The sequence below is a fragment of the Ailuropoda melanoleuca genome, chromosome 4 (assembly GCF_002007445.2).
Source record: "Ailuropoda melanoleuca isolate Jingjing chromosome 4, ASM200744v2, whole genome shotgun sequence".
Taxonomy (NCBI): Eukaryota; Metazoa; Chordata; class Mammalia; order Carnivora; family Ursidae; genus Ailuropoda; species Ailuropoda melanoleuca.
Genome location: NC_048221.1, coordinates 144,066,444 through 144,093,673, shown reverse-complemented (window position 1 = coordinate 144,093,673; position 27,230 = coordinate 144,066,444). Strand labels below are relative to the sequence as shown.

At 48.0% G+C, this 27,230-nt stretch overlaps 1 protein-coding gene across 1 annotated transcript in view; it reads left to right on the top strand.

Moving 5' to 3' along the window:
• The window catches only part of SNTG2 (syntrophin gamma 2), a 186,771-nt gene that overhangs the window by 48,060 nt on the left and 111,481 nt on the right, over window positions 1-27,230 (top strand). The window contains exon 4 of the mRNA XM_034657308.1: window positions 22,008-22,145. Coding sequence (XP_034513199.1) covers window positions 22,008-22,145 — 138 coding nt within the window. The remainder of the gene's footprint in view (window positions 1-22,007; window positions 22,146-27,230) is intronic.

Below are 27,230 nucleotides of genomic sequence, written 5' to 3'. Positions count from 1 at the left end.
GCTGTGTGGCCTGTCACCCCTGGGAACCCAACTTCTGTGCTCACACTTAGAGAGAGGACATCTCTCTTACACTCAAATGTTCAAAAAATGTCCAGGACAAAACTTATAAGGCCTATATAAAGGCTCAGTAGAACAGATTTTTAGAGCAGATTACAAAACAGAAGCTGTAAAGAATCAGATTGAAAATTTGACTACATTACAGTGAAAATATCTACATATACATAGATGTATTTTTACCTTTTTTTCCCCAAAAAAGACAGCATAGCTAAGATTAACTGACAGACCATATGCTGGAAAAGCATGTTTTCAATTAATATGTGAAGGATTTATTTCCATGTTAGAGAAATAATTAAAAATTAATAAAGAAATGTAAGAAAAGCCCAGTAGTGTAAACAGGAAATCCAACGCATGGAAATGTCTAAGGGCAATAAACATAAATGCAGCTCAGGTGGCTCACCAGCGATCAGGGAAACATAAATTCTCATTAAGCATTAATTACTTTACAGCTATGAGACTGAAAAATAAAATAAAAATATGTCCCAAATGTTGCCTCCTTAGTGGGTTTCTAGAAACTCACATGCAGCTCTGTAATCTTTACAAGCGTTGTGAGGAGCATTCTGGCTGAAGGGTTGAAAATGCCCGTGCTTTATGACGCAGAAAGTGCATTTCCAGGTGGGCCCCTGGGAAGGCCCCACTCGCAGCAAGGACACCTGTCAGATTGCCTATGATCCCATCATTTGAAGAGCAAAATGTTGCAAATGGCCGGGTACCAGGTAGTGCTTGTTCTTCAAGGACCAGAGCACAGTAGTTTGGACTAGAAATAGCTCCTGGGGACAGCCCAGGACATTGTGTCCGTTCATGCCGTGGGATTCTTGCAGATGGCAGGGCGCTAACCCACGGGGATGGAGTTCCACATGGACGTGAGAATAAGTGACGCGAGTCTCGCTCTATGCACGTGTCTACACTGAGGCAGCAGTGTGGACGGGAAAGGTCGCCGTAGTACAGTCCCCTTCCTGAAATTTTAAGAACACATTAACTACTATCGAATATTTATTTGTACATAAATGTGTGGTAAAGTATAGAAAGTTTAATCGGATGGAAAATTTATTATCGTGGTTAGCTCTGAAGAGGAAAGGGCAGGTGGGCTCCTCAAATGCATTTTTAAAAAAGTATGTATGCAGAGCGGCCTGGGTGATTCAGTCGGTTGAATGTCTGACTCTTGACTTCACCCCAGGTCATGATCTCATGGTTATGAGGTCAAGTCCCACGTCAGGCCCTGTGTTGAGCGTGGAGCCTGCTTGAGATTCTCTCCCTCTCTCCCTCGGCCCCTCCTCCCGCTCGTGTCCATGCACACTCTCTCTTTCCAATAAAATAAAATAAAACAAATTAAAAAAAAATAAAAAGTATATATGCACATACACACGTATGTAAATGCACACACACATATGTGAGCATAGGCACACAGATGTATAAATACATACACACCAGTACGTGAGGAGAAACACAGGTATGCAAATACATATACACACGTAAGTGTAGATGTGTACACACGTATACATATATGTGCATATAAGCATACACATGGAAATCCATAAATATAAGTGCATGTACAAATATGTAAATATAAATATATATACACAAATATATAAGTGTAAACACACAAATAACTAAGCATAATATATACATACATACAAGTACATATAAATACACCAAAAAATTGCAAGTATTTTAGTATAAATTAAAATTATATACACCTTGTGTTGGACATATACAAAATATTGATTTTTTAATTTTAATTCCAGTGTCGTTAGGTATGCAAAATATTTTAAATTTTGCACATGAGATTTCATACGCAGAAAATAAAACGGTCGGTGGATTTCAGGTTAGTGGCCTTCAGTTTCTAATCACGGGAGGCTCTTTCCTGGCTAACTCTGTGCCGGGCAAGGGATTGCTGTCTCGTGGGTGGGGCTGAGCACTCGGGTTCCAGACACAAAGCAGGCCTTCTAGGAATTGCAGATTTTCAAGTAAATGGTATCTTGTACCTGGTCAGCTTTCAAATTTTCCCTCAGACTCGGAGTGGCTGAAGAGAATGACCCAGGCCGCCGTCTGCTGTGCTGCGTGCTGACCCTCAGGGCTCTTCTATATTTTCCGGCACGTGTCTGGCATCCACGCATAGTAAATAAATAGATACGTGTTGGCCAATGAGTTATTTAGCAAAATGTATGAATTTGAGTACAGTTAGGAGCCTCTGTTGATGGCCACTTATAGCTGGTAGGAAGGTAATAATTTAAAGATGGTGAATTCACAGTGATTCACAAGTGATTCAAAGTGGCTGATTTCTGATGTAGCTCTTAAGTCCTGCGGAGACGGGGACGCAGGGGAAGGGCCGTCCTGCGGAGACAGGGACGCAGGGGAAGGGCCGTCCTGCGGAGACGGGGACGCAGGGGAAGGGCTGTCCTGCGGAGACAGGGACGCAGGGGAAGGGCCGTCCTGCGGAGACGGGGACGCAGGGGAAGGGCCGTCCTGCGGAGAGAAGTGGGAGGCAGGCAGCTGTGGGCGCTGAACTGTGACTTGGTCTCCTGGCTGTGGCTGCAGGGTTTCCTTCGAGCCAGGGCCTGCCCGGCAGGAACAACTGCTTTCTGTGGTGAGCACGGAGGTTCTCACTGTGGCTGGGATGGGCCAGGCTCAGAACAGATGGGGAGAAACCACGCAGCAGCAGCAGGGGAAGCAGGTGGGGGAGAGGCTGGTGCCAGGGGAGGCCGGGGAAGCCCTGCCCAGTTCCCAGTTCTGAGTGGGCTGTGCCCTGGCAGCAGACTTGGCAGGTGGACGCACGGCCCAGCGTGAGTGACGGTCTGATCATGGCCCAGTGAAGTCAGTTCTGCCGTGAGGGGACCGACCCCCGCATCATCGTGCTGGCTGCTGGGGAAGGCGTCCGTGCTGTCACCGCTGACCCCTCACCAAGCCTGCAGGTGGGACCTCAGTGCTAGCCTGCTGTTCACCACCAGGACTGACCACTGCTGACCCCCAGCCAGTGTCAGGGGTCACAGGGATGTGAAGAGACACACTGTGTGTGCTTGTTCTGGGAAGCTCCACGTTCCATGAGAACACTGCCAGAGCGTGGCAGCTCTCCACGGATGGGTTTCAGAGGAGTCGCGGTGGAGGCATTTTAATCTGGGCCTGCCGGGTGACTGAGGGAATCAGACTGAGTGCCGTGTGCCAAGCCGTCCACCTGACCCACCTTCACCAGGTGACCAGGACAGAGCAGAAGCCCACATGTCAGAGCAGAGTCCGGTTCATCCCATCCATGAATGTGTCCCTGTGGGAGGTGATCGCTGATCCTAGTCTGACATTTGACGGTAGTTAACCTGGTGGTGGTGAGCAGGGGTGAGTGGGTAGGAGGCAGATCAGAGCTGGTGCAGGTGTAATCCCTCTATGAAGGGAGTGTGGTGGGAGGGGCGTGGATGAGCTGAAGCTGCCGAAGGTGGTGGAAGCGTGGCGCCTATGGAGTGCGAGGTTGAAGGGCTCGGCGCGGCGCCGAACTTTGGAGCTTGCGTGGTGGCTCTGGGAAGAGAGGGGAGGGAAGGGGCACTGACTTAAAACCACATAGTTCAGACCCTCCTAGCTTTATCTCAGTTACTGAGCTGTCTGTGCATGGCATTGCTGTAGATCTCACGTGAGCCACGGCTCCGTGGGACGTGAGGACTGTCGTCAGCACGGAGACACCGGGAGCCATCGCCAGGTGTGGCCTGCTAGCCGTGCAGGTGTATCCCCACCTGCAGACGGACAACAGCTGCATTCCACAGCGGTTAATCCATTGACCGAGATGAAGGAGGTCAGGTTTTCCTCTGCAGGCACGTGCCAGCACGCTCCCCTGGCTCTGTCTCTCACAACGGCAGTGTCGTGGAGTCAGGGGGAGACCGCCCTCCTCCAGGTCCTCCACAGAAGCAGAACCAGTAGGTGCAGGTGTAGAGATACAGATACGGGCAGGGGTTTATTATAAGGATTAGGCTCCTGTAGTTACGGAGGCTGAGCAGTTCCCCCAGATCTGCCCCTGGCCAGCTGGAGACCCAGGAGAGCCCATGCTGTAGGTTCCAGGCTGAGTCAGAAGGCCTGAGAATCAGGGGAGCCCGTGATCCGGTTCAAGTCTAAAGTCGGGAAGAACTGATGTCCCAGTTTGAAGACCATCCGGCAGAGGAATTCTCTCTTGTTTTAGCATCTGCTTCTTTGTTCTAGCAGGCCTTCAGCTGATTGGTCGAGGCCCACCCACATCATGGAGCACAATCTGCTTTACTCAGAGTCCACCAATTTAAAAGTTACTCTCATTCAAAACACTTTCACAGGGGCACCTGGGTGGCTCAGTCAGTTAAGTGTCTGCCTTCAGCTCAGGTCACGATCTCAGGGTCCTAGGATCAAGCCCTACATCGGGTTCTCTGCTTAGTGGGGAGTCTGCTTTTCCCTGTCCCTCTGCCCCTCTCCCCCGCTCATGCTTGCTGTCTCTCAAAATAAATAAATAAAATGTCTAAAACAAAACAAAAAAACAACCACTTTCCCTGGAATATCCCAAATAATGTTTGACCAAATAACTGGGCACCATGGCCTCGTCAAGTTGCATACGAAATTAGCCATCACAGGGGCCAAGTGAAGTATGTGAGTGGGTCCCTGGGAATAGAGTTGCAAGCTGAGTTTGCTGTGGTGGTCAGGTACTTCTGTGGGAAGACAGGAAACCCCAGAGCACCTAGGAGGTCAGGGAAGGCTCCCTGCAGGTGAGGATGTGAGAGCTGAGATAGAAAGGAAAGGTGGGGAGGGAGGAGTTTCTCAGGCAGATGGAATAGTGTGTGCGAATGCTCAGAGGCAAGAGCAGATGACATGTGGAGGAACTGAGGGGCTTTAGTCTGTTGATTTGCATGGCCAGCACGAGGCAATCGGTAATCGGGGGCCAGAGATGACGCTTTGTAGGGTCTGCTAAGAAATTCAGACCCTGCTCAGTGCAATGGAGAACTTCATATGGAAAGTGGGATTATTGGTAGTTGTAATGTGTTTGAGTTCATTTTTCAAATACCTATAGGCTTGGTGGTGATACAGACAATGTTGGAGACATTCTGGTTCGGGAACCTGAGAGATGGATGAAGTGTTCATGGAGCGATTCAGGTGAGAGGTGATGCTTTGAATCAGGGAGTGGCTGTGAGATTCAGAAAGTGGAAAGATGGAGGAGCGCCTGGGGCCTGGCTGATGACATGGAGACGTGGGGCCAGGGGCTGCAGGGTGACCTCCGGCTGTCTCACTTGGGCCAGACTGGTGAGTGGCGGGGCTGATCTCTAAGGCATGGTCAGCAACCAGCAGGTCTGGAGTCTGGGGTCTGGGGTCTGGGGCTGGCTCTCCTGGCTCCAGCATCTGTGTCTTTTCTCCACACCTGGCGCTTGATCGCCAGATGGTGACGGAGAGGAGACTGACACCCCCAGACAGCAGCAGAGCCAGAGTCGCTTTGCCGGGGGGCCCAGCTCCCAGAGTGACTCGCATTTACAAGAAGGGCGCTATTCACAAAATCATTCATCATCCTCTCTGTCCGTATGGGGTCTGAGCTTTGCTGCCTCTGTGTACTGATTACTGGGATTTTTCTCCAAGTTCGTATTAATGAATATTTTCTAGAACACAGAAATGTTGAAAAACTATCCCAGTAAATGCCCATATGCCCATCACCCAGATTCCATAACTGATACTTTTATATATTTCCCTCACGTACGTGTGTGTGCTGCATATGGCATGAATTTCAACCACAAACCCATCAGCCTGCCCATCACATCAGGCTGTCCATTATCGTGATCTGAGTTTCCCACTTGGTTAAGAGAGTAACTCACGGATCTCGATCTCTCCCTCTCTCTTGCTCATGGAGAGTGGCTGGCACCATGAAAATACGCTATTTACCAACAATGTTTTGTCTGATGGTGTTTACGTTTATTGGGGATCCTTCTGAGTCCATTAACTCATCAGATCTGGCAAAGTGACTTCCTTTCCTCGGATGAATGGCCTTCTGTGAGTAGCCTTCCCTCTTAGGCTGGAGACGTGCTACGGCTCCTCTTAGATGAGGTCAGGGGCGCCTGGCTGGCTTAGTCATTAAGCATCTGCCTTTGGCTCAGGTCATGATCCTGGAGTTGCAGGATCGAGTCCCACATCGGGCTCCCTACTCAGAGGGGAGTCTGCTTCTCCCTCTGACCCTCCGCCCTCTCATGCTCTCTCTCTCTCTCTTTCTCTCTCTCTCTCTCACAAATAAATAAATAAAATCTTAAAAAAAAAAGAAAGAAAGACAAGGTCAGCCCCTCTCTCTGTGTCTGGAACCCTGGACTTCGGTAGCGGCAGTAAGGACGGCTTTTCTGTCAGTTTCTCAGCTACTCCTCCTTAATTTTCTGAGTCTCGTTATACACACTGGGCTGCACGTTTATTCAGTGTTCTAGCCAGTTACAGGCACCCCGGCCGTGGGTGGGGGGTCCTCTGCGCCCTGAGTGGGAGGCTCTACAGGCTGCCTCCTTGTCTCGAAATGCACCCCATTTTCGAGTCCTTTTGTTCTGACACTAAATGAGCCGAGGCTCACCATCGTCACTTCCCTGCTGGACCCAGAAATGTGGTCCCCCATCTCCCCAGGAGTTGGGGCTGCTCTTTTTATTGAGTTTAATTGAATATGTAGAAACAAAGCTTCCAAGACTATTGGCTGGACAGAGCAAGAAAAAGTACTTTAAAACTGCCGAGACTTTCACATTTCACATTACAAGACTTTTGCCTAGATTTTATTTTTCTTTTCTGTCCTTTATGTCTTAAGTGGAAATCTTGAATTCTACTAATCTTATCATACTTACACACTTATTAGTCCCATGTGTACATTCAATACTTTCCAGGTTATAATATCAAAATCTCAGCCCTAAAACGATTGACTTAAGGTGTATTTATTGCTCACCTTTGATCTTTAGAATGTTATCAATTATAAACAGACAAACCGGTATGATGTGCACAATATTTTGAAACCGTTATTTCCTGTTTGTGGTCATATTATCAATTTAACATACAATTAGCTTGAATTTAAATTACTTTCTAATACTTGGGCTTTAATATTTTTCTTTTGACTTCATTTGATTTTTGAATGTGTAAAACTTGCAAGGTGCACAATTCAATGCAGATTAAAGGAGCACTAGAGAGACCTCACGTCAGCCCCTGCTCCTGGGTTCTGGCGCTTTCTGTAATCACTGCAGCTTTTTCTCATTTATATCTAGATTTTTATTTTGGGGGGGAAAGGTAAATGTATGTTTTCTTCCTTTTCTGTGTTTCCGCCCTGATGCCATCCTCTCCTCCTGACGCACAATGGCGGAGCTGTGCTGTTGTCCTGACCCCACGCTACTATGTTGCCGTGGCGGTGGCTCCTGTCTCCACCCTCAGGGCTGCGGTGCTCCTCTGTTCACAGACACTCTGTGCTCCACAGACTGTTGCAAATACAAACATGTTGCAATTACTATCCGTGCACATGTGTTGTTTCCTGTATGTGACGGTATCTTGCCGTTAGCATCTTAGAGGAGGTCTTACAGGCCACGTAATAGATGTGACGAGGGAGCAGAAGGCTGGCTGAAGACACAGCATTAACTGACGCCCTGTGACCTCCCCGCAGCCCCCCCCACTCTTGGGTGGGACACGTGGGACATTCTTCCGGGAAGCCCCCAACCATCTCAGGGCTTATGCCTCACTAGAGGGAAGAACAACCTTACCTTGACAATGGCAAGGTCTCCAGTATCCTGTGAGTCCTTTAACATATGAAAATACTTTCTCGACCTCCCTTTTTCCTTACCTCCCCCAACCCCATAGTATATAACCAGCCACCCCTTCCAGCCTGGGGCAGCAGCTCTTTCTGCCCATGGGTCCTGTCCCCGTGCTTTAATAAACCACCGTTTTGCACCAGAGAGGTCTCAAGAATTCTTTCTTGGTCGTCGGCTCCGGACTCCACCCCACCGAACCCCACCGGTATTCCGCAACCCTGTCAGATGCGTGATTTGTTAGGTGATGCACACTTGTCTCCCTGGGGTCGGACTGTTTTGCCTTAGCCGAACAGTTCAGGGAACTGCAGTTTCCTGCAGATGTTGACCAGCGGAGGGTGTTTTCGTGTGTTTGTTTATGGGTGAGATCATTGATAAATCGCTTCCCAGGTGAGGGCTGAGGGCCTGTGCTTCTGGTTAAAGTGCGTTCTCACATTTCCGTGCAAACACAAATGTATAGTGTCATCTGTCGCCTGCTCGTACCTCAGACACGGGCCGTGGGCAATTTTACCTGCTTTCCTGTAGTCGCCAAAGTTTTTTGAAAGATGTCTAGCAATTTAAATTTAAAAAGCTACAGCTTTCTAATGAAAACCTGAAATTAACTCTCTAACTTAATTGTGCAAAGTATTTTTCCTTTATAGTAGTATTGCTGTGGTTCTCTAATTAGATACTGACCAGACATGGGTTTGATTATAAATGTCACTGTATAAAGTATTGACTGAGTAGTCTGGTAGTTAATTCACTTTTGTTCTCTTAGACACCAGGGAATGTCTACCCCGCGAGGCTAGTGTGTGGGAGCATGGGCTGCACAGATGGTGGGAGTCAGTCCCCAGCAAGGCTGTCGTTTTGCTCGCATGTGAAAAGTCTGCTGTATGCCACCAAACTGAGGTAGACATTTCAGGTTACACTTAGTGTACAATTACGAAATTAAGATATCTCATTACAGCATTACCTCCAGACAATTGGTTGAACAACTAATCAATGTATTATGGTAACATTAAGGATATTCAAGCACAATAAAGTGATTCCAGAACTTTCCATTAGAACTCTGCATTAGGTAGCTATTTGTCCCCCCTTAAAAATGTCCAAAGGCTTCTCTTCCAAATACTACTAAATCATCGGTTTTAATACTAAATGATAATGAGCAAAACAAAGACGGTTTTGTAATTCACAATTATGATTTGCTGACACACAGTCATACGTGATTAGTAAATCCCTTTGAGTTCTGACCACAGGATTTGTTCAGTGTGTTATTTTCTGCATAGGAGTTTTATTTATGTCACACAAAATGATTGGGACAGTCATTTCTAGAACACGGGGAGTTTGGGGTTATCCCCATGCCTTTCCCTGCATTTATGTAAGGGTGATTTTAGCATAGGCAATTCGTAGCAATTCCCTATAATTCTGGAGTGGAATCCACTTTTCATTGGATTCTGGAATGAATCTGGCATGGATGCTACATTTTTACTTAGTATTTGAATCACCTTTTATTTGAAGAATAAAAGCTATGTTCATTTCCTATCTTACGTCTGAGTAACGTCCATGTTTTTTGTTAAGGAAGAGTTCTCTAGTGAGAAACATGATGTATAAGAAGGAAAAGTCCAAGACTGAGTGTTACATTCAGTATCAATACACTGGGGGACTGAATTTTATTTTTAAACATAAAATCATGGAATGAAGTACAGGGGTTGGCACCGCAATGGGCAGACTGAAGTATTTGAAAAGTTCTTGGACGTTAAGGGGAAAAATGACCTGCGGTTCTCCAGTTCATTGCCGTGAGAGTTTTGATGAAAGTAGGCTTGAAGATTAGCTGGATTATTTCATATAAATTTATCCAAAGATATTAAGAAAACTGTGTACAAATTCGCTGTCAAATGCTTGCTTCTAAATATAGAAAAGGCTCGTAGATTATAACATTGTCTTCAAAAGAAAGAAGGCTGTTTCCCATGGTGTTGGATAGCTTACATTATCAGTTCTTCGAGTTGGGAATTCTAATGACTTTAATTCGGGAAATGTTATTCCTTTACTTTAAGGAACACACATCGGATTTTCTTTCTCAGTTCTGATTTTTCAGATGAGCAGACCGAGTGCCGAAACAACCAGCCAGTTCAGTGGGAAATGTCAGTAAAACACTGTTGCGTCAGAGAGAGTAGGTGGCTGTCAGAAGGTGTGTTTCCAGCAGCGGTTCTGGTGTTGCGTGAATGTCAGGTACCCAGCGCCTCAGGGAAACACACCTGTCACCACACCCTCAGTCAGGGATGGTGGGACTCAGCTGCACGATGGTCTGCTCTAATCGTGATGGCTTGTTCTTCCCAGACTGGGGGGTCAAATGGAGCTCCTAAGTAGCTCAATGGCACAAGAAGGGTGTGTGCCCGCTGCTGGCCCTGGGCCCTGGAGGAAACGCGTTTCAGGGGCCTTCAGAGGGGCAGGCTGTTCTCGGTGGCGTGTGCCCGCCATAGGCCTCGTGCACAGGACATGCTCAAGCATATTTGTAAACATGTGATGTGTGCATGTGATGCGCGGTATTCCCAGTGTGTGAGAACTGCACGCAATGTCTCCACACCACCATCCAAGAAAGAAAAGTGGCCTTTTCTCATTGACCTTGCACGTTTCCACCTGGGGGAGGACCTCCCCAGCTGGCCAAGTCTCTGGGGTTAGCAGTGAGAGTGCCGTCCTCACGGTGGACGCACATCTGTAGACCGCGAGGAACAAGGGCTAGGGAAGGGCTGGGGTATCTGACAGTTAAGATTTGCTTCGGGAAGAGAAGAGACAGGAGAACCAGGAGGAGGAGCCAAAGGACAAGATCCAGGACCCAGGATGCAGCCAGTGGTCCAGGAGGGCGTGGGCGTCCTAGACGAGTCTTCAGCAATTTCAGGCTCATAAGCTCCCACTGGGGGTCTGAAGAAAGAGGGTTCCATATGCTGTGGTGATGGGTTGAAATGAATCCTTGTTGACTTTCTCTTTAACCCGCTATGAGTAACAAGTAGTTTCTGTGTACTGTTGGCCTCTGGACTTCCTTCAGCTGGGAACTGGGCTGGAGCCACAGGATTGATCCTGGTTGAACTGGAGAGCCTGGCCTGGTCGTTGCTCGGCTCGTGCAGTGGCGTCTTCTCTTGGCCAGAGCACATGGGTGTAGCTCCTGGGTGTTTCTCTCCCTTTATGCAGTGTGAGGTGAGTGTCCCTAAAGTTGGGTGGAATTGCTCAGACACGCCGTGTTTGAGTCTGGGTGCTGGGAAACCTGTTTTTAAAGCAATTCTCTGCAGTCACAATATGCAAGGAGATGATGTTGAGACTTTGTTTTGGGTAGCAGAGATAAAAAGGCTTTACACTTTCTGTTACATGCAGCATTGTGTTTAAGTACGAGGACATAGCCGTGTGCGTAAGACAGGTGGTGGATCACTGTGATGACAGTAGTCGGCAGCATAGATCCGAACGTTCTTGAGCTGGGTCGTCTCAGTTCTCTGCACTGCTGGCCCCCTTGGAGCAGAGGGTCAGTCTGGAAGGACAGGTCAACTGGCCTTGGCCCCAGGGACCATCCCACCTGCCGGGACAGCTGCGGCATTGGTATTCACTCAGTGTTAGGTAGATTGTGTTGCCAAGACAAGTGGATTCAGCCTTTAGCCGTTTCCAAGGAGAGCTGTTCATCGCTCACATCCACGTGCTGCAGGTGCGGCACAGGTGCGGCTCAGGTGCGGCTCCGTGACCCCTTGTCCCATGACCACACAGAAGAAAATGCTCTCGAAAGTCTAGGCTGGTATGAACGAGGGAAATGACGCAGAGTGGCTGGTGACGTGGGAAAAGCAGTTTCACACCCACACACCCACTTCAGTGGAGGGCCTGCCTGCGTGGGCTCTGTCTCGTTGACCCTGTCTGCCCTGGTCGGGAAGTGAAGGCTCGGGGGCACCGTGGGCCAGGCCGGGTTTGGTGTGAGGGCCAGTCTGCTGATCCCTGATGTAGAAAGTAAAGTAGAAGAAAATATCTATTTGGAAAATCCCAAGTAAAGTGAGGACCAACGTGAAGAAAACTGAAAGATTTAAGTATTTACATTAAAATGTGCTCTGCTACATGCATTCCAAATAGATTAAGTAGTTAGTGTAAAAAATCAAACTATAAAACACTCCCACTCATAAAACAGATATCAAACTGCGTTTCTGGCAGATCATTGGCAAGAGTCTTGCAGAGTCTGATAAAATGGGAGGAAATCACAGGAGATTGACCTGCGGTCTCCCCTTTGGGGTTTTGGGGGGTACTGGTAACTGGACGGCGTCTGGGCGGGAAGGAAGTTACAGCTCAGAGTAACCACGGGGACCTGGGGACCTGGAGCGTCTGGTGACTGAGAGCTGACTGCAGGGGGGGCTGTAGGGTGAGGCAGGGCAGCACTGACGCATGCAGGGCTGGGCTGGGCGGGCGCCGTGGAACGCCATGCACCTTTGGGCTCCCCTGGAGCTCCTAGGGAGGGTCGGCACATGATACCATGGCCAGTGTCATTCATTCATGTGTGCATTCATTCATGAGACCCTGGGACAGACTGACTGATTTGGGAGATTTGAAAGTGTGGGTCCCCCAGGATCATGGATTTGTTGGACTGGGTCTCAAACCAGAAGTTCCAACGTCCGTGTCGGCACCGCAAATGGCTTTGCTATTTTATTTTGTTTTGCTGCGTATTTCTAGAGTTTAAACTATATCTTTTAAAACCAGTCCAAGGACAATAAATCATTTTAATATGACGTGTTAATCAATGTCTAGAAACGCAAAGAGCTCTCGGTCATTACTGAACAGTTAATTTCTGAAAGTTCTTTCCAGCGTTCAGTGCCAGATGCAGACACACGGCTTTTAATTGGAAACCGCTCTACTGTTGTTTTATGGAATTTCAGGATTATTAATCAGACCCCAGCGGTGTTCCTCTCCAGGCACTGAACGTGAAGACCGAGTAGAATATAGGACAGGAAGTTAGCTGTTCTGCTTCCAAATTTCAGGTACTCCTTGCCATTTGCTCCGCACCTGCTGCTGGGTGCACAGAGAACTCAGTAGAGGTCGTGGTACAAGGGCATCCCCTCTGGAAGCAGGTTTAGGAAATTGCAGATTGGCATTTGCCAGCATCCAAAAAGACAAACAAATGAGTGAGGGAGGCATTGTCGGCCCTTCATGTTTCCTGGGCACGACGCTTTTGGCGACCCTGCATGACCCACCTCTCCCTTCCTCCTGCTGGAGTCCTGTGCTTGACGCTCCCCCACACCCAGCCCATCAGGAAGTCCTGCCCACTCTGACTTCTGGGGGTGTCCAGATTCCACCCCAGTCTCCCCGTCCTCACTCACTGGACGAGTGCAGCAGCCTCCTTCTGCCTTGACCTTCCTCCTTACCTTGACCTTTGTTTAGTTTTGTAAGTTGTGAATGGTTGGACTTGATGATTTTGGCCAGTATTCCCCAGCTGTTATGGAGGTCTGGATTTTCAGATGTTCTTAGGTGGCCATTCCAGAAATACTACTTTGGGATTGTGTCCCGTGTAGACGTTCTCTGTGGACGTGCACCAGGGTTCTCGGGTCACGTGCCCCAAACCGGGCTGGCTGGGTTAGGACGCACCCAAGCCACTTTCGGTGAGAGACTCAGGAGCGCGTGGCGGGGCTCAGACCAGAGCACTGCTCTGAACGCCCTGCAGGTATAAGAGGCTTCCAGTTCCCTCGTATCCTCACCTAAAATTTGGTTTTATTGTTTTTACCAATCTGTTGGGTATACTAAGAAAGTTTATAAGAGTTTTGAAGTAATATCTCTATTTCCTTCAGTTCGTAACTTCCTGTCTCTTCCTTGCAAGCCGGTGTTAGGTTCTGTGGGATTTCTGAGCGCTGACCGTCAGATTTGGAATTCCATCCGGTTATGATCAGAGACCATGTTCTGCCCGGCCGTGATTCCTTGGGGTGGATTTGGGGTGGTGTTCCATGGGGGCTCCAAAACGAGATTTGGTTTGCTCTGAACGTAGCCTCCACGCGCCCTGTGGGGCAGAGCTCAGGGCCCTGACATCGAGTCACACACTCCACCGGCTGAGCCAGCAGACCCTCCGAAAACGAGTGTTTTTAAAATTGAGAACTGGTTCTTTCAGGATTCATAATCATGTTTCGCATCTTCTGCACCTTTGATTGTTTTCCTCTCGTTCTAGCAGCAGGTGGACTAACAGGATCGCACCCAACCCCCACCTGCAGTTTTAATGATGTCGTCGCATTATTTGGTGATTGGTTTTACATGTGGAATATTTGTTGGAAATGTGTGTGGCCTTGACTGTTGAATCTTCTTGATTTATTGTTCCTTTATTTATTTATGTAGTATTTTAGAGAAAGAGAGCGAGTGGGGGAGGGGCAGAGAGAGAATCTCAGGCAGACTCCCAGCTGAGTGCGAAGCCAGACGCGGGGCTCGATCTCACAGCCCTGAGATCCTGACCTGAGCCGAAGCCAAGAGTCAGATGCTCAACCAGCTGAGCCACCCGGGTACCCCTTGGTTTATTGTTCCTTTTATCAGTGTTTTGTTGTCATGTTTTTCTTATTGTTGTTGCTGGAATATCTGTTTTTGTTTTTTTTATTTCATGAATGGGTTTAAATTGGTTTGACCCCTTTTGGGGAATTCCTGTTTCCCTAGTTTATGTATCACTGACCTTTCCTTTTCAACTTTTTTGTATATCTTCATGTATCTTCGGTTTATTTCTTGTCATTATTTTGTTGTCTGCAGATTTCATGTGAAAAGCTTTCAAACTTGAAACAACCACTTCCCTTCCGTCTGTGGGAAATCTGTTCTTTTCCAAGATAAACAATTGCATTGTCTGCCAATAATGATAATTTTTCCCTCTTCTTTTCCAGTCATTAAACACCATATTTCTATTCCCTGCCTTATTAATTTAGCTAGGGATTTTCAGAACAACGTCAGACAGTAGTGATGATAGTTGGTGTTTTATAATAACTTTTGACACCTGTTAACAAGATCATAAGATTTTTCCTGCTGGTTTATTTAGGTGATTTGTTACGTGTGGATTATTAGGACATTCTTTTGCTGACATGTAACTATCTCCAGGTACTTGGCATATTATTCTTTTATTCTCCTGAATTCGATTATTGGAGTGCTAAAGACAATCCATTTATATTCAGAACTGAGGTTCGTTCTTCATTTATTTCTGTTTTTTCTCTGTGTTTGTCAGGGTTTTAATTTTTCTGTTGGATGTGGTGAGAGTAATCCCCTCTCTCTTGTACTTTGAAATCCTTTATGCAGCGTAGGATTTCTTTCTTTGAAAGTTCAAAAGTCTGTACCCATTACCCATCTAATCTTTGAGTCTGCTTTCTCTGCCCCTGCCGCCTGGCTCCTCTCTGTCTCTGTCTCCTTCTCTAAAATAAATAAATAAATAAACAAATAAATAAATAAATAAATAAATAAATCTTAAAAAATTATATACCTATATATCTATAAAGAGTTGTTTTGACAACTTCAGTAGTATCTGAGTGGCTGACAGCTGAATTCTAGTAATGATAAACGGTAATTCATTTATTTTGCTTTGATTGTTTTAATGTCTTTTCTGACTATCGAATGTGTATACTGTAAGACTTTTTCCCAATATTTTCCTCACAATTGATTGCATTTTAAAATATAGTACAAGCAGGTGGATATCTATTTTAAATAACACTGAAATGCTATTTTGTGTGTGTGTGTGTAAATCTAAGTTATTCAAATGTTATGCCATTTTGTGAAGAGTCTTCTGATCTTTATGACTTTTATAGCATTCTATTTTTGCAGAAATAGGAATCAGTTAGCAGCAAGACGCCCTACCTCCTTTCCCCGAAAAGTACATTATAAGTAGGTCACTACTGACAACCTTGCTTGTTTTCTTGACAGCTCTAAACTTACTGGGCTGGAGAGCCAGTCCCCTTGGGTCAGACCACCAAATGCCAGTTACCTGGTCAGTGTTACTCCTTGAGATTTGACTTGAAACAACTTAAAACAGACATTTGAGAGACCTCATCTATGGCATTTTCCTGGATTGTGGGACCATCTGAGTCCTGCTTTGTCACAGCACCGGGCAGCCGTGTCTCTAAGGATCTGAGCCGACGCTGCCCCACAAGGTCTGGGCGTGTGTTTGCCTCTGTGTCTTCTCACGGCTGGTGGTTAGCGAGGGTCTATTTCCGAGGTCCTCCTGGCTGTGACGGATGGCTGCCTTGTGTGGACTGGAGCCATCCAAGGAAGGATGTCAGTCTTTGAAGAAGTGAGGGCGTTTGCATCCCCGGGTCCTGATTCTCATCCCAGATCTGCCCCCCAGGGCGTGCCCTTGTGTGGATCTGGGCTCCCTTCGTTCATTTCTAACCAGCCAGCCTCCCCGTGCCTGTTGTCAGCCTTTCTGCCCAAGAGAATCACCAGGGAATTTGTAAGCCCCTCACCCCTGACCTGCAAAGCCAGAGTCGCTGCTGGGGCCCCGGGCGCTAGTGGCTTTGGACTCTCAGCAGGTGATTCCAGGGGCAGCCAGTTTAGAACCCCTTGTCCTGCGCTGAGCTTCCGGCCTCAACCTTTCTCTCTCCTTTTCCTTGTTCAGTACCCGTGCACCCGCCCCCATCGCTCCCACCCCACCCACCGTGGCTCTGGGGTGGCTGCTCCCTCTGAGTCCCACCCCCTGGAGAAGCTCAGGGGACGGGGGTGGGGTCTCTACCTGCCCTCGCACAATCCTCGAGGATCTACTGAGCCTGCCAGTCTGCTGCTGGTAAGGAAACATCTCCTCAGGTACAAATTCCCCTTCTCTGTGTTCCAAATTAAAAATGACTTAGGTTTTTTCTTTAAAATTCATCTCATACCTGATGGTATGAATCATTTCATGGTGGAAACGTCATTTCTCACGCGGCTGAGAGCATAATGGCAGTGTGGGTAGCGGAGGGCTCCTCCTGCTGCCACCCCGGCTTTGATGCTAATTACACCTGAGAAACACGCCGCGTGACAAGCAGGGCGTGCTGTCAGATGAGCTGTTTGGTTTCTGAGTTTGCTTCCTGTTCGCTTCGCTGTTCCTGTCGACTCTGAATCAAGTGAAGTGGACGGAATTTCACGGGAAGCTAGTGTTAGTTTACATTTCGAGGGTCGTAGAAAAGAGCCTGTCTCCGTGGATGCAGATCATGGAACGTATGCACCTGGCTGGGCCTAGCGGAAGGGAGCTCCTGGCCTGGGGGCTTCAGGCTGGCGGCCTGAGGGGTGGGTCCTCCGCCCAGGTATGGCTGGGGCCGCCCTGGAGGGTCCTGGCTGTGGTGCAGGGGCTGAGTCGTGCCCTGTGGTTCTGCTTCGCGTGCCTTGTTGGAAAGCCCGACAGCCGGAGAGATACTGGCTGTGCAAGTTTTCAGCTTGGTCAGCAGCATCCCTGGGATGCAGGAGGGTCCACGGGACTCGGTGGCTCCATTGCCACCCTTGTGGCATTTAGTCTTGTCCCTGGTGGGCATCCACGCTGCCGCAAGCATCCACACTCACCGGGGACCCTTGCTGGGCTCTCTCTCCTGCTCTTTGGTCGGTTTTCTAACCCCAGACCATTTTTACCCACAGTTGTAATTCTTAGAGCTTGATAATGCCAGGGTTCTGCAATTCCAGGATGCCGTCAACAATAACATGAATGAAAACCGTTATTTTCTGTAGCACTACAAAGGGCAGGGAAAGCAGCCAAGGAAACGGAGAGAGAACATCTTGTAGTTCACATTCTGACGGTGCGGGCGCCGAGTCCCGGAGAAGAGTCCTGTGGGGACCCATGGCTGACTGCAGACACTGATCCCTACCAGAGCAAGACCCCCATCCCTCCTCTGCCCTTCCTGGCCCCAGGACCCCCCCCCGCATTTTAGGAATTCCAGGTCTTTCTGTTGAGGTCCAGCTGATACACATTCTGACTGGAGCTGCAGTGACCAATAGATCAGTTTCAGGATGATTGACACACTCTTCTTTCATTTTCCCATGCACTTCTCTGTTTAATTAGTATTCCTTTATTGTTTTCAATAAAGGATTCAGTTTTATCCCTTAAAGTCTTCAAGCTGTTGGGGCGCCTGGGTGGCACAGCGGTTGGGCGTCTGCCTTCGGCTCAGGGCGTGATCCCGGCGTTATGGGATCGACCCACATCAGGCTCCTCCGCTATGAGCCTGCTTCTTCCTCTCCCACTCCCCCTGCTTGTGTTCCCTCTCTCGCTGGCTGTCTCTATCTCTGTCGAATAAATTAAAAAAAAAAAGTCTTCAAGCTGTTTTGGTGGGTATATTCCTGGGCACCTAATGGATTTTTGGAGGAAATTAATTTTTTTTCTCTTGGTTCTATTGGGTAAACATACAAATTATATTTGCAAAATAATTGTCTATTTATATTATTGTATATAAGTTATTGTATAAATGTGCAACTGTATTTGCAGATTACATTGATCTATTGTGATTTTATCCAGCCGTATTTCTTGCCGTGATTTCTGACATGTTTGTATACTTCCAGTTTTATTTGTGGACCTCAGTATCACCTGTAAATATTGTAAATGCTGTTGAATTTTTATACCTTTAAACTCTTTTTTTCTGTGTCATGGAAGACAAAGTTGTACAGGAAAATGCTGAGGGACAGCAGTGAGTTGGGGACTCTCACCAGTTCATGTGAGGTTTTCAGAGGGGATTAAGTGGTCAGTCTTTTAGACATTTACAAAATCCTACTGTTCCTGCTGATTTTAGGAGCACTGTGTATGTTCTGTGTGAGTCTTTATCAAATACACATGATGCTGAGATTGCTCACTCTGTGCATACATTTTCAATCTCTTCATAGTATCTTTTAATGAACAGAATTTCTCAATTTTTATGTAGGACAATTAGTCTCTTTCTGGATTAGAACTTCAAGAATGGAACATTTCCAGGCTAGAACTGATTTGCATGCCGTTGAAGTCAACTTTACTCCGAGTCCACGGAGATATTCTCCCCTATTTCTCTTTAAACGTTTTGTTGATTTACTGTTCAAGTGTAGCCCTGAAGCCCAGCTACATTTGATTGTTCCCTACGCTCTGCAGTGGGGCGGTGAGCTCACTTTATTCTATGTATGGAAGAGATTCTTTCCAGATTTGACTGTCGTGCTGCGTTTATCACAAGTGAGGGGATCACATGTATGTGGATTTTTTCTGGACTATGTGTTTGCTCTTCTCCGCTGAGCTACTTTTCTTGAGCAAATACCCCATATTTTAATTGCTATAAACTCGAAATAGTTCTGGATATCTGGCATTATACGTCATCAGCTTGGGTGTTCTTCACCTTGGCTCTATATTTCCATTTGAAATTTAGAATTTTTTATTTTATTTTATTTTTTTAAAGATTTTATTTATTTATTTGACAGAGATAGAGACAGCCAGAGAGAGAGGGAACACAAGCAGGGGGAGTGGGAGAGGAAGAAGCAGGCTCATAGCAGAGGAGCCTGATGTGGGGCTCGATCCCATAACGCCGGGATCACGCCCTGAGCCGAAGGCAGACGCTTAACCGCTGAGCCACCCAGGCGCCCCTGAAATTTAGAATTATTTGTCAGTTTCTAAAAACTTGCCTGGGGTTTATGATTTTCTGTTGTTTTGAATCAACAACAGATTAATTCAGAGATTAATTTGTAGATTAATTTGGAGAGAAATGAGAACTTCACAGTGTGAACTCATCCAATCATGAACATGATCTGTGACTTATTTAGGTCTTATTATTTTCCTTTCAGTAACACTTTCGAATTTTTAGTTGTTAATGCTACTGCGAATTATATCCTTTTATTTCAGCTGTTATTATTTGTTGCTGATATATTGAAACATACTTTCACAGTATTGTCATAATACACCATTAACTGGTAATGATGTTAAAGCCATAGCTAAATGTTCACATGTTCATGTGACAGACATAGAGACTTTTGCATTATCTTCATGCTCAGAGATATCATCTGTGAACTAGCTTTGTTTTTTCCCTTTCCTTTGTGCATCATACATTTCTAAAGTATATATTATATACGGAATTGCACTGGCCAGGGGCACAGTGTTATACAGAAGCAGCAAGAGTGAACACACTTCTTTTTCTTAGCCTCTGTCTCTGGAGGAAAGCTTTCAATAATTCAAGGTGGTGAATGACAAATGCTCTTAGTCTTTTTTAGATATTTTCCAGAAGGTTAAGGAAGGTGTCTTTTATCAGAAGGTTTCATTGTGAATGAGTATTTAACTTTATCAAATGCCGTCTTTGGAATTTACCAGTGATCTTGTAAGTGTCTTCTTTCTTTGTCCGTGTTTGGTGGCCAGCCTCAAAGAGTCCCTGGTGCGCATGCCCCTGTGTGGTCCGTCCCACGGTGTTCCAGGGCTGGGCTGTACCATCACAGCACATGGCAGGTGGATGGAGTTTGTTCACTCAAAGGTGCAGCTTCATCTTGGGAGCAAAGTCTCTCTTGGATCATCCAGTCTGGGGGATGCGGGCTGAGCGTGGCACCCGTGGCAGGGACTTGGAGCCTTCTGCTAGCAGCTGTGGGAGGGGGTTTGGAGCAGGGGACCCTGGTCCAGAAACACACAGCAAGCCGCCCCCCGATTCCTGACTCCAGGAACGGTGGTGGTTTTCAGCTGCAGATTTTTGGATATTTTATTATGCAGCAAGAGATAACTATTACTTAGAGCAAATTACACTGATCTTCGAATGGTAAACAACGTTACATTCCTTGTTTTACTGGCTCGAAACAGGTTTTTCCTTTTTGTATTTTTCGGGGTTAGAGCTGGTAATTTTTTTAGGGGTTTTGCATGTATGTGATTGATGAATACATATACTTTATTATAACCTCCTTGCGAGGTTGTATCCAGGGTGGTATCAGTGGGGTCGCGGGCATGTGGATAGCGTGTCAGTGGGGTCGCGGGCGTGTGGATAGCGTGTCAGTGGGGTCGCGGGCGTGTGGATAGCGTGTGTCAGTGGTGTCGTGTGTGTGGCTGTGCAGTAAATACAGACTGGACTGTTACCCAATTTATACCAATAGGAAACAGCTTCCATGGTGCTTAAATGCTGTGTGCACAGGGGTCACCGGGGGTGTTGGGAAAGGCGGGTTCTGTTTGGGCAGGTGGGGTCTGTGGGTGGAGGGTCTGCCTTTCCAGGGAGCATGCAGGAGGCTTCCCCCCAGTCTGAGCTCTTCCTTCTCAAACTCTTCTGCTTAATAGAAGCATCTGGTAAGTCTCTACAATCCGGAGGCTCAGACCGCATCGCACACGGATTGAAGTGTGGGTCTCCGGCGGGGACAGGTGCAGGCCTTGAGTCACTCCGAGCTGAGAGCCACTCTGGGACCACCGCGTTACCCTTCACAGAATGCAGGCCTCCCTCTCGTGGGCCTGTCCTCGTGGTTCTGGCCTGAGGGTGCAGCTCCTGCCATCTCACCAGGCATCCCGCCTCCCTCCCCCTCCCTTCCTCCTGGCCTGCAGGGTGACCGCCTAAGGCTGTGCAGGCAGCACTCTGCATGCAGCACCTGGGGCTGCAGACTCCAGACAGACAGAAATACCAGCTGCTCCACCCCTGAGACCCGCCAACATGAGCCTGGCGGGGGCGGGGGGGGCGCCCGAGTGAGATAGGGCACCTTTAGACACAGCACGAGGTGACCTCTCGTTTGTCCGGGGGTGTCTTTCTGACTTTTCCATTTTTCTTCGTTGGCTAAGAAGACCTGGCCGCGCTACCTTCTTTAGCTGCGGACGTGCCCCTTCTCATCCGCGCTTGCTGACAAACCCCGTTCACTTTGCCGGGTGGCGGGGGAAGGAGCCCACCGGGTCCCAACCACCCCGGAGCCGGTGCGTGGGCCGGTCTCCACGTAATGATGAGAATTCTGATATACGTTTTGCTGATTTTCAACATCTCCTCTCCAGACCGATAAATCTTCAAGTACTATCTGAATCTTCCTAAAGGGAAGATTGTCATTCAAAGAGCTTTGGTAAAAGTGGAAACTAAAGCCTTTCTAAAGGTAGAAAAATTGGTTTGAACAAAATACTAATATTTTCAAGCTTTTAAAGAAAACCCTAATTTTCTTTTAAAAACATGTTGATTTAAATCCTGTAAAAACTGTTCAGAAACAGCTACTCAGAATTCATACTTACTGTGTGTTAAGAAGCCATGGCCAGATGGAAGCCGCTGTGTTGTCCCCACAGGGTCCGTCTGGGTGTGTGTTGCGGGGTTGTGGGCAAGCGGGCCGTGGTCCTGTGCTCACACCCTCTGCCTGTGGTTCCGCTTTTCCCCGCAGACCAGAACCGGCATGGCCTCGCTGCTCCTCGAGGGGTCTGGAAGCGCGTATGACGTCCGCCTGAAGCTGACAAAAGAGGTCCTCACGATCCAGAAACCAGACGTGGTCTGTGTTGGTGGGAGCAGTCACGGCGCACATGTAAGTGCCCCACGGCGCCGGGCCCCGCGTGGATGCGTCAGGGAGAACGAAGAACAAGGCTGGGGTCGGGAGTATAGCTCTCTGTCTCCCCAGCTTCTCGAACGTCCTTGTTGGAGTATTTCCCTTGAGGAGCTGTCCCCACACGCATGGTGTGACATGGGACACACTCTTGTTGGAAGTGGAGACGATGAAATGTGAGAGGTACTCACTTGCCAAGGGTTTGCGTCTGTGACACACGCAGTGACGGCCGGACAGAGCAGGCAGTTGCCCACTAAAGCTCCGTCCTTCCTTGGGCTTCAGTCACTCACAGTGAACTTTTCTGAAGGGTAAAAAATGTACTGATTAGATGCAGTAAAATGTCGAGTAAAGATTAGGGAAAATAATTTTGGCCAGTTTTACGTCAGTTTAGGTCAAACAGGATGAACGTAAGTGATATAGGAAATATGCGGTATAATGTATGAGATACACTCTATTCAAACCAGAGTCGGTTTCCTGTTTTCTTTCTTGTGATCTCAAATAATTGCAGGTATAAATGTATAAATATGTATATATATTTCTATAGAATCAACATTTCACTGCTCTGTCCTTTGAATAGTCCCACTCAGGACCGACAAAAACTGATACTCAAGAAATCACGTAGCTGAAAAGAAGATGTTTTCAGTGTGTTTTCAAAAATATCTGCGAATCGTTCCCATTCCCCAGTTCACGGCTGGGTCTCAGAGAGTGCGGGCCCTGAGACCCTTTACTTTGTGATTTTCTGGGTCCTCATGACCTTCACCTTGGAAACGAAGTAAACAGGGCACTTGCCCCCAATCTGTAATCCCCAAAATCAGTGTTTCCTCGGTAGGCGCAGGTGCTCGCAGACTGTGACATCTTTCCCGGGAATGGCCAATGCGGACCGTCCCCCACCCATGGAAGCCATGCTGGGCTCGTGTGCACGTCTTACCCACGCGCGGCCCTGGACGCATGTGGCCCTCACGCATGCGTGGAGAATGGAAGTGCCCGTCTTCCACTTGAAACCCCCCTGTGTTGCCCGGGACCCACATCTGCCCTTCTCAGGTCGCTGGCCCCGTTCTGGACGCTCCCTGCGAAGTCACCATGACGGAGGGCGGAGGACAGGTGCTGCCCCTTCCAGCTGCTCTTCCCTCAGGGCCACCGTCAGGGTCGGAGGTCGAGGGTCACTAACCCCTCATTCGACCTACTGTCCCCCCCAGTTGTTCTGAAGACCCAGCAGCAGTGGGTTTGGGGAGAGCAGTGTTAGGGAACAGTTTGTAACTGTTTTAAAAAGTTATCCTTCTTCATATTGACTCGATAACCTGTAGAGAATCCCAGGCAGCTTCTAGTAAAACACACTCGTCATTTCTAAGCTATATTGTCCAGGAAAAGCAAATGACATTTTTTTATTCATATTGTCAGCTGCTCTACCCAAGGTTAAGTTCTCCATGCTCGAAGTGAGTGTATGTTCACAGCTTTACCGCTGGGGTTATAATTCCCAGGGATTCCTTGTCGCCTGCAAACAGCCCTGCTCTGAGGAGAGCCGCGGGGGCACGTGGGCTTGTGTTCCCCTCTAACGATCTCTGCCGGAACACGCATCCCTGGGTTGGATGGTTTTGGGGGGTGGTTCGGAGCGAGTTTTGCTCACAGGAAGACACGGTCCGCTCCTGAGATCAGACTTTTTCTGTGTCCCAGTCGCCGAGCAGAGTGGGTTCAACCCAGGAGGCTGAGGGACAGTCGGAACCCTGAATTCTTCAGCTGATTATAAGAATAACACCATCTTGCCATGAGCGTTCCTCATGTGCTTGAAGAGCAAGAGGAACCCTTTTCCACAAAGGTCACCACGGTTTTTAGAGTTGGAGTCAGAGCACCTCTGGGGAGTCTCGGGGCGGAAGCTCCCTGTGTTACAGTAGCGAGCGTTTCCAAGGCCCCTGCCCCGGGAAGCTGGCTGAGCACGATTGTTTTCCATTTAAAATTATCCTGAAGTGCAGAGTGGAAGCTCTGATCAGTGCACGGTGGATCAACAGAAGGAATGAGGGACCTCACACCTCATCGAACCTGGAGTCTCTGTATGGGTCCCAGAGGTGAAAAATGTCAGATTTGGTGCAGCACATATTTCCTGGGTGCACAATATAGATATTAAATTCCAGCAGACACTAATTAGCTTATGAGTAGGACCCCAAGACTTGGATGGCAAACCTGCCATCAACAGTTTTTGCCAGTGCTTATGCGTCTGCCGCCAGGACATCTCTGAGCGTGTTCTAGACCCTAATTCACCAAAAACGCCCAGCGCAGTTATGCAGCAGGTGCGTCTTGACCCCCGTGTCACAGGCAACAGGGCTTAGGGCACAGGGTCAGCTCCTGTGTACGCACGCGCCAGTCACACAGCCCAAGCCCGCGCGCGCCCACCCTGCTTGCCAGGCCTGAGGTCACGTCGGCATCCTCCGGAACCCGTGTGCAGCGCACATGGCCTTCGGATTCTCAACATCACTTTTCTTAATAGGAAATAGTGTTGAGAATTATTTTTTACAGTTTGAGCTCTGTCCTTGGTGGGAGAGTCCATGCCTGCGTCAGTGTCCAGGTGCTTCATGGTTCAGCGCCGGCTCAGGGGATGTGCCTGGCGGGGGCTCGGGTCTCTGGGAACGTAAGGCAGAGTCTGCACGAACTCCATCGCTGCGGCTGTACTCAATCTCTGGGCCGCCCGTCTCAGGGGATGCAGTTGGGCGGGAACCTGAGCTTGGGGGACAGGACCGAAGTGTCAGTTAACGACAGGTGTTACTTTCGTTACAAAACTAAATTTAATGGATTTTTAAAATTTGCCGGGTCAGCACCAGAGTTTCAAATCCACGAACTCATATTTCATTTATATTTCTATCCCTTCATAGCAGCTTGGCATTTTGAATGTTTAAAATCTTAGGATTTTCTAGTTAACTCCTAAAGAAAGTGTGTGCTTTGTAGGGAGAAGGAACTAGCTTTTTCTCCTGTTTCAGAGTTTTTGTTTAGATTGTTTTATTTTTATAATCGTCACTGTACATGTGACACATTACATTTTCCTTAATTGTGAGCTTATGCTTGTGATTTGAATTAATGTGGTGGGAAGGTGCGCACGAAGAGAACATTGCAATAAATCTGTGTTGTACTTGCTACTTTCAGTCACGGTGAATGTCCTTGGGAGGATTCTGTGTCCTCATTTTACTGTTTAGGACACGAAGAGTCAGGGATGTCCGAGCTCAGGTCCCAGAGTTGGTGGCAGAGGTCAAGCAGGATCTCAGCCGCTCCTCTGCTCGCGTGGGACCCAGGGGACGCTTGCGGGAGCCTCGCGAGGGGCACAGGACGCAGGACGACGAGGGAGTAGAATGTCCGTGGCAGAGAAGGAGCCCCCGTTCTGGCGGACTGCCAACATGGTGTGTGCAGGGCGCTGGCGTCTGCCCACACGCACGACCTGGTTAGGCGTCTGCCTGACACCCCGGGAGGCCGTCCAGGGGCTGCGCGGGTAGCAGGACGCACCGGCTCTCTCCGCTGCGCAGCATGAGTGCCAGGATGTCACGTCTTTCCTGAGCGGACTCGGAGACCAGCGCAGACGTTGACCCAAAATGGCCAGGTTTGCATCGAGGGTGTCTGTCATGCCTCCAGACACGAGAGGTCATGGAAGTGGGATAGGGGAGAAGAGGACGTGAATCGTGACCCAGCAGAGCTGCGAACAGGGAATGTCTTGAAATAAAGATGTAAACCATCCAGGGAACCGGAAGCTCTGTGTGCCAGTCAAAGAACACATTAGATACGGAAGTCACAGTCTGGGAGACGTGTGAAGAATCCCACATGGGTGCGGACAAGAGACCCTGGGGCAGTGGGTGCTGAGCGCAGGTGAACGGGGACCCCTGGGACCAGCAGCAGCATCAGCGTGAGGCAGAACGGCCGATTTCATCTGATGGATGAAAGGCGTCCAGCCTTGTATGTAGGAGCCCAGAAGGTTCTGGGAGGACAGGGAGGGTCCTGTACTTCCATCTCCGCTTTGTCCCCCGTCCTGGCGGGGAATGGAGGTGCTGGCCCTTCCCTCTCCCCTCTGGACGAGCTGGGGTGGCTGCTGTGCTGTCTCCCTCACTGGCAGGTTTTGTCTGGCGAGGGTCAGAGATCCATATACAGATTTGGGGTATAGATTAGATCCAGGATATTCTGGTTCCAGATTCTAGGCTCCTCATGTGCTGGCTTTTCAGCTTTTCCCCTATAAATACGTTAGGTCGCAGCCCACACTCTGCCGTTGGGATATTCGTAGATTGGCGTTGGCACCCCGTAGACCTTTACATCCAAGACCATGCTTGCTTCCACCTTCCCGCACGTGTGTTTACACGCACAGGTAGACGGATTTTGGAACATTTATTCCCTGGGTCCTAGGTCTCACTTACCTGGTAGACAGGACGAATGAGTTGGTCAGTTTTGAGCATAAAACCCCTTCCCTAGAAACGGATCTGTGAAGCCCCGTAAACTCAGCTTACAATGCCTTCCAAAAAATTGTCAGTTCCCCCCTTTTCTGCTGAAAAAAAAAAAGGTTTAAAGTTTTTAAAAAGTTTAAAAGTGTTTCTAGAAAAAGGGATAAGGAACACATAAATTAAGGTGTGGAAGAACATCTATTAAGAGTCGTTAGGGGTCGCCGGCGGTTCCTCAGTGATTCCCACAGATTGTTGCGGTGTGCCACCGTGACTGAACTTACTAAATCATTTTCAAAAATTAGGTTTATTCCTTATGTAACAAGCACTGTGAGGACTCTCAACAAACTGATATTTTAGTTTGGAATAAAGAATTAAACTTCTATTCAACTTCCCAAGGCAGATGAGTTTGTTATCACGACGCCTGCTGGGGTGCAGGCAGTGCTGATGAATTCCATGCTCAGCGCGCACGGTTCCGTTGTCGCTTGTTTGTGATAAAATAAATGCATTGTTACCACCTTTATCCACCCAAGTTTATATCTTTCTGTGGTTGCCTTTTGCTTCCTATTTGCTGCATAAGTCAGGAGTCAGTAAATGTTAAAACATAGTTTGGGATTAAATGATAAAACAGAATATTTTCTTAAGGACTTTATCTCTTATGTTTGTG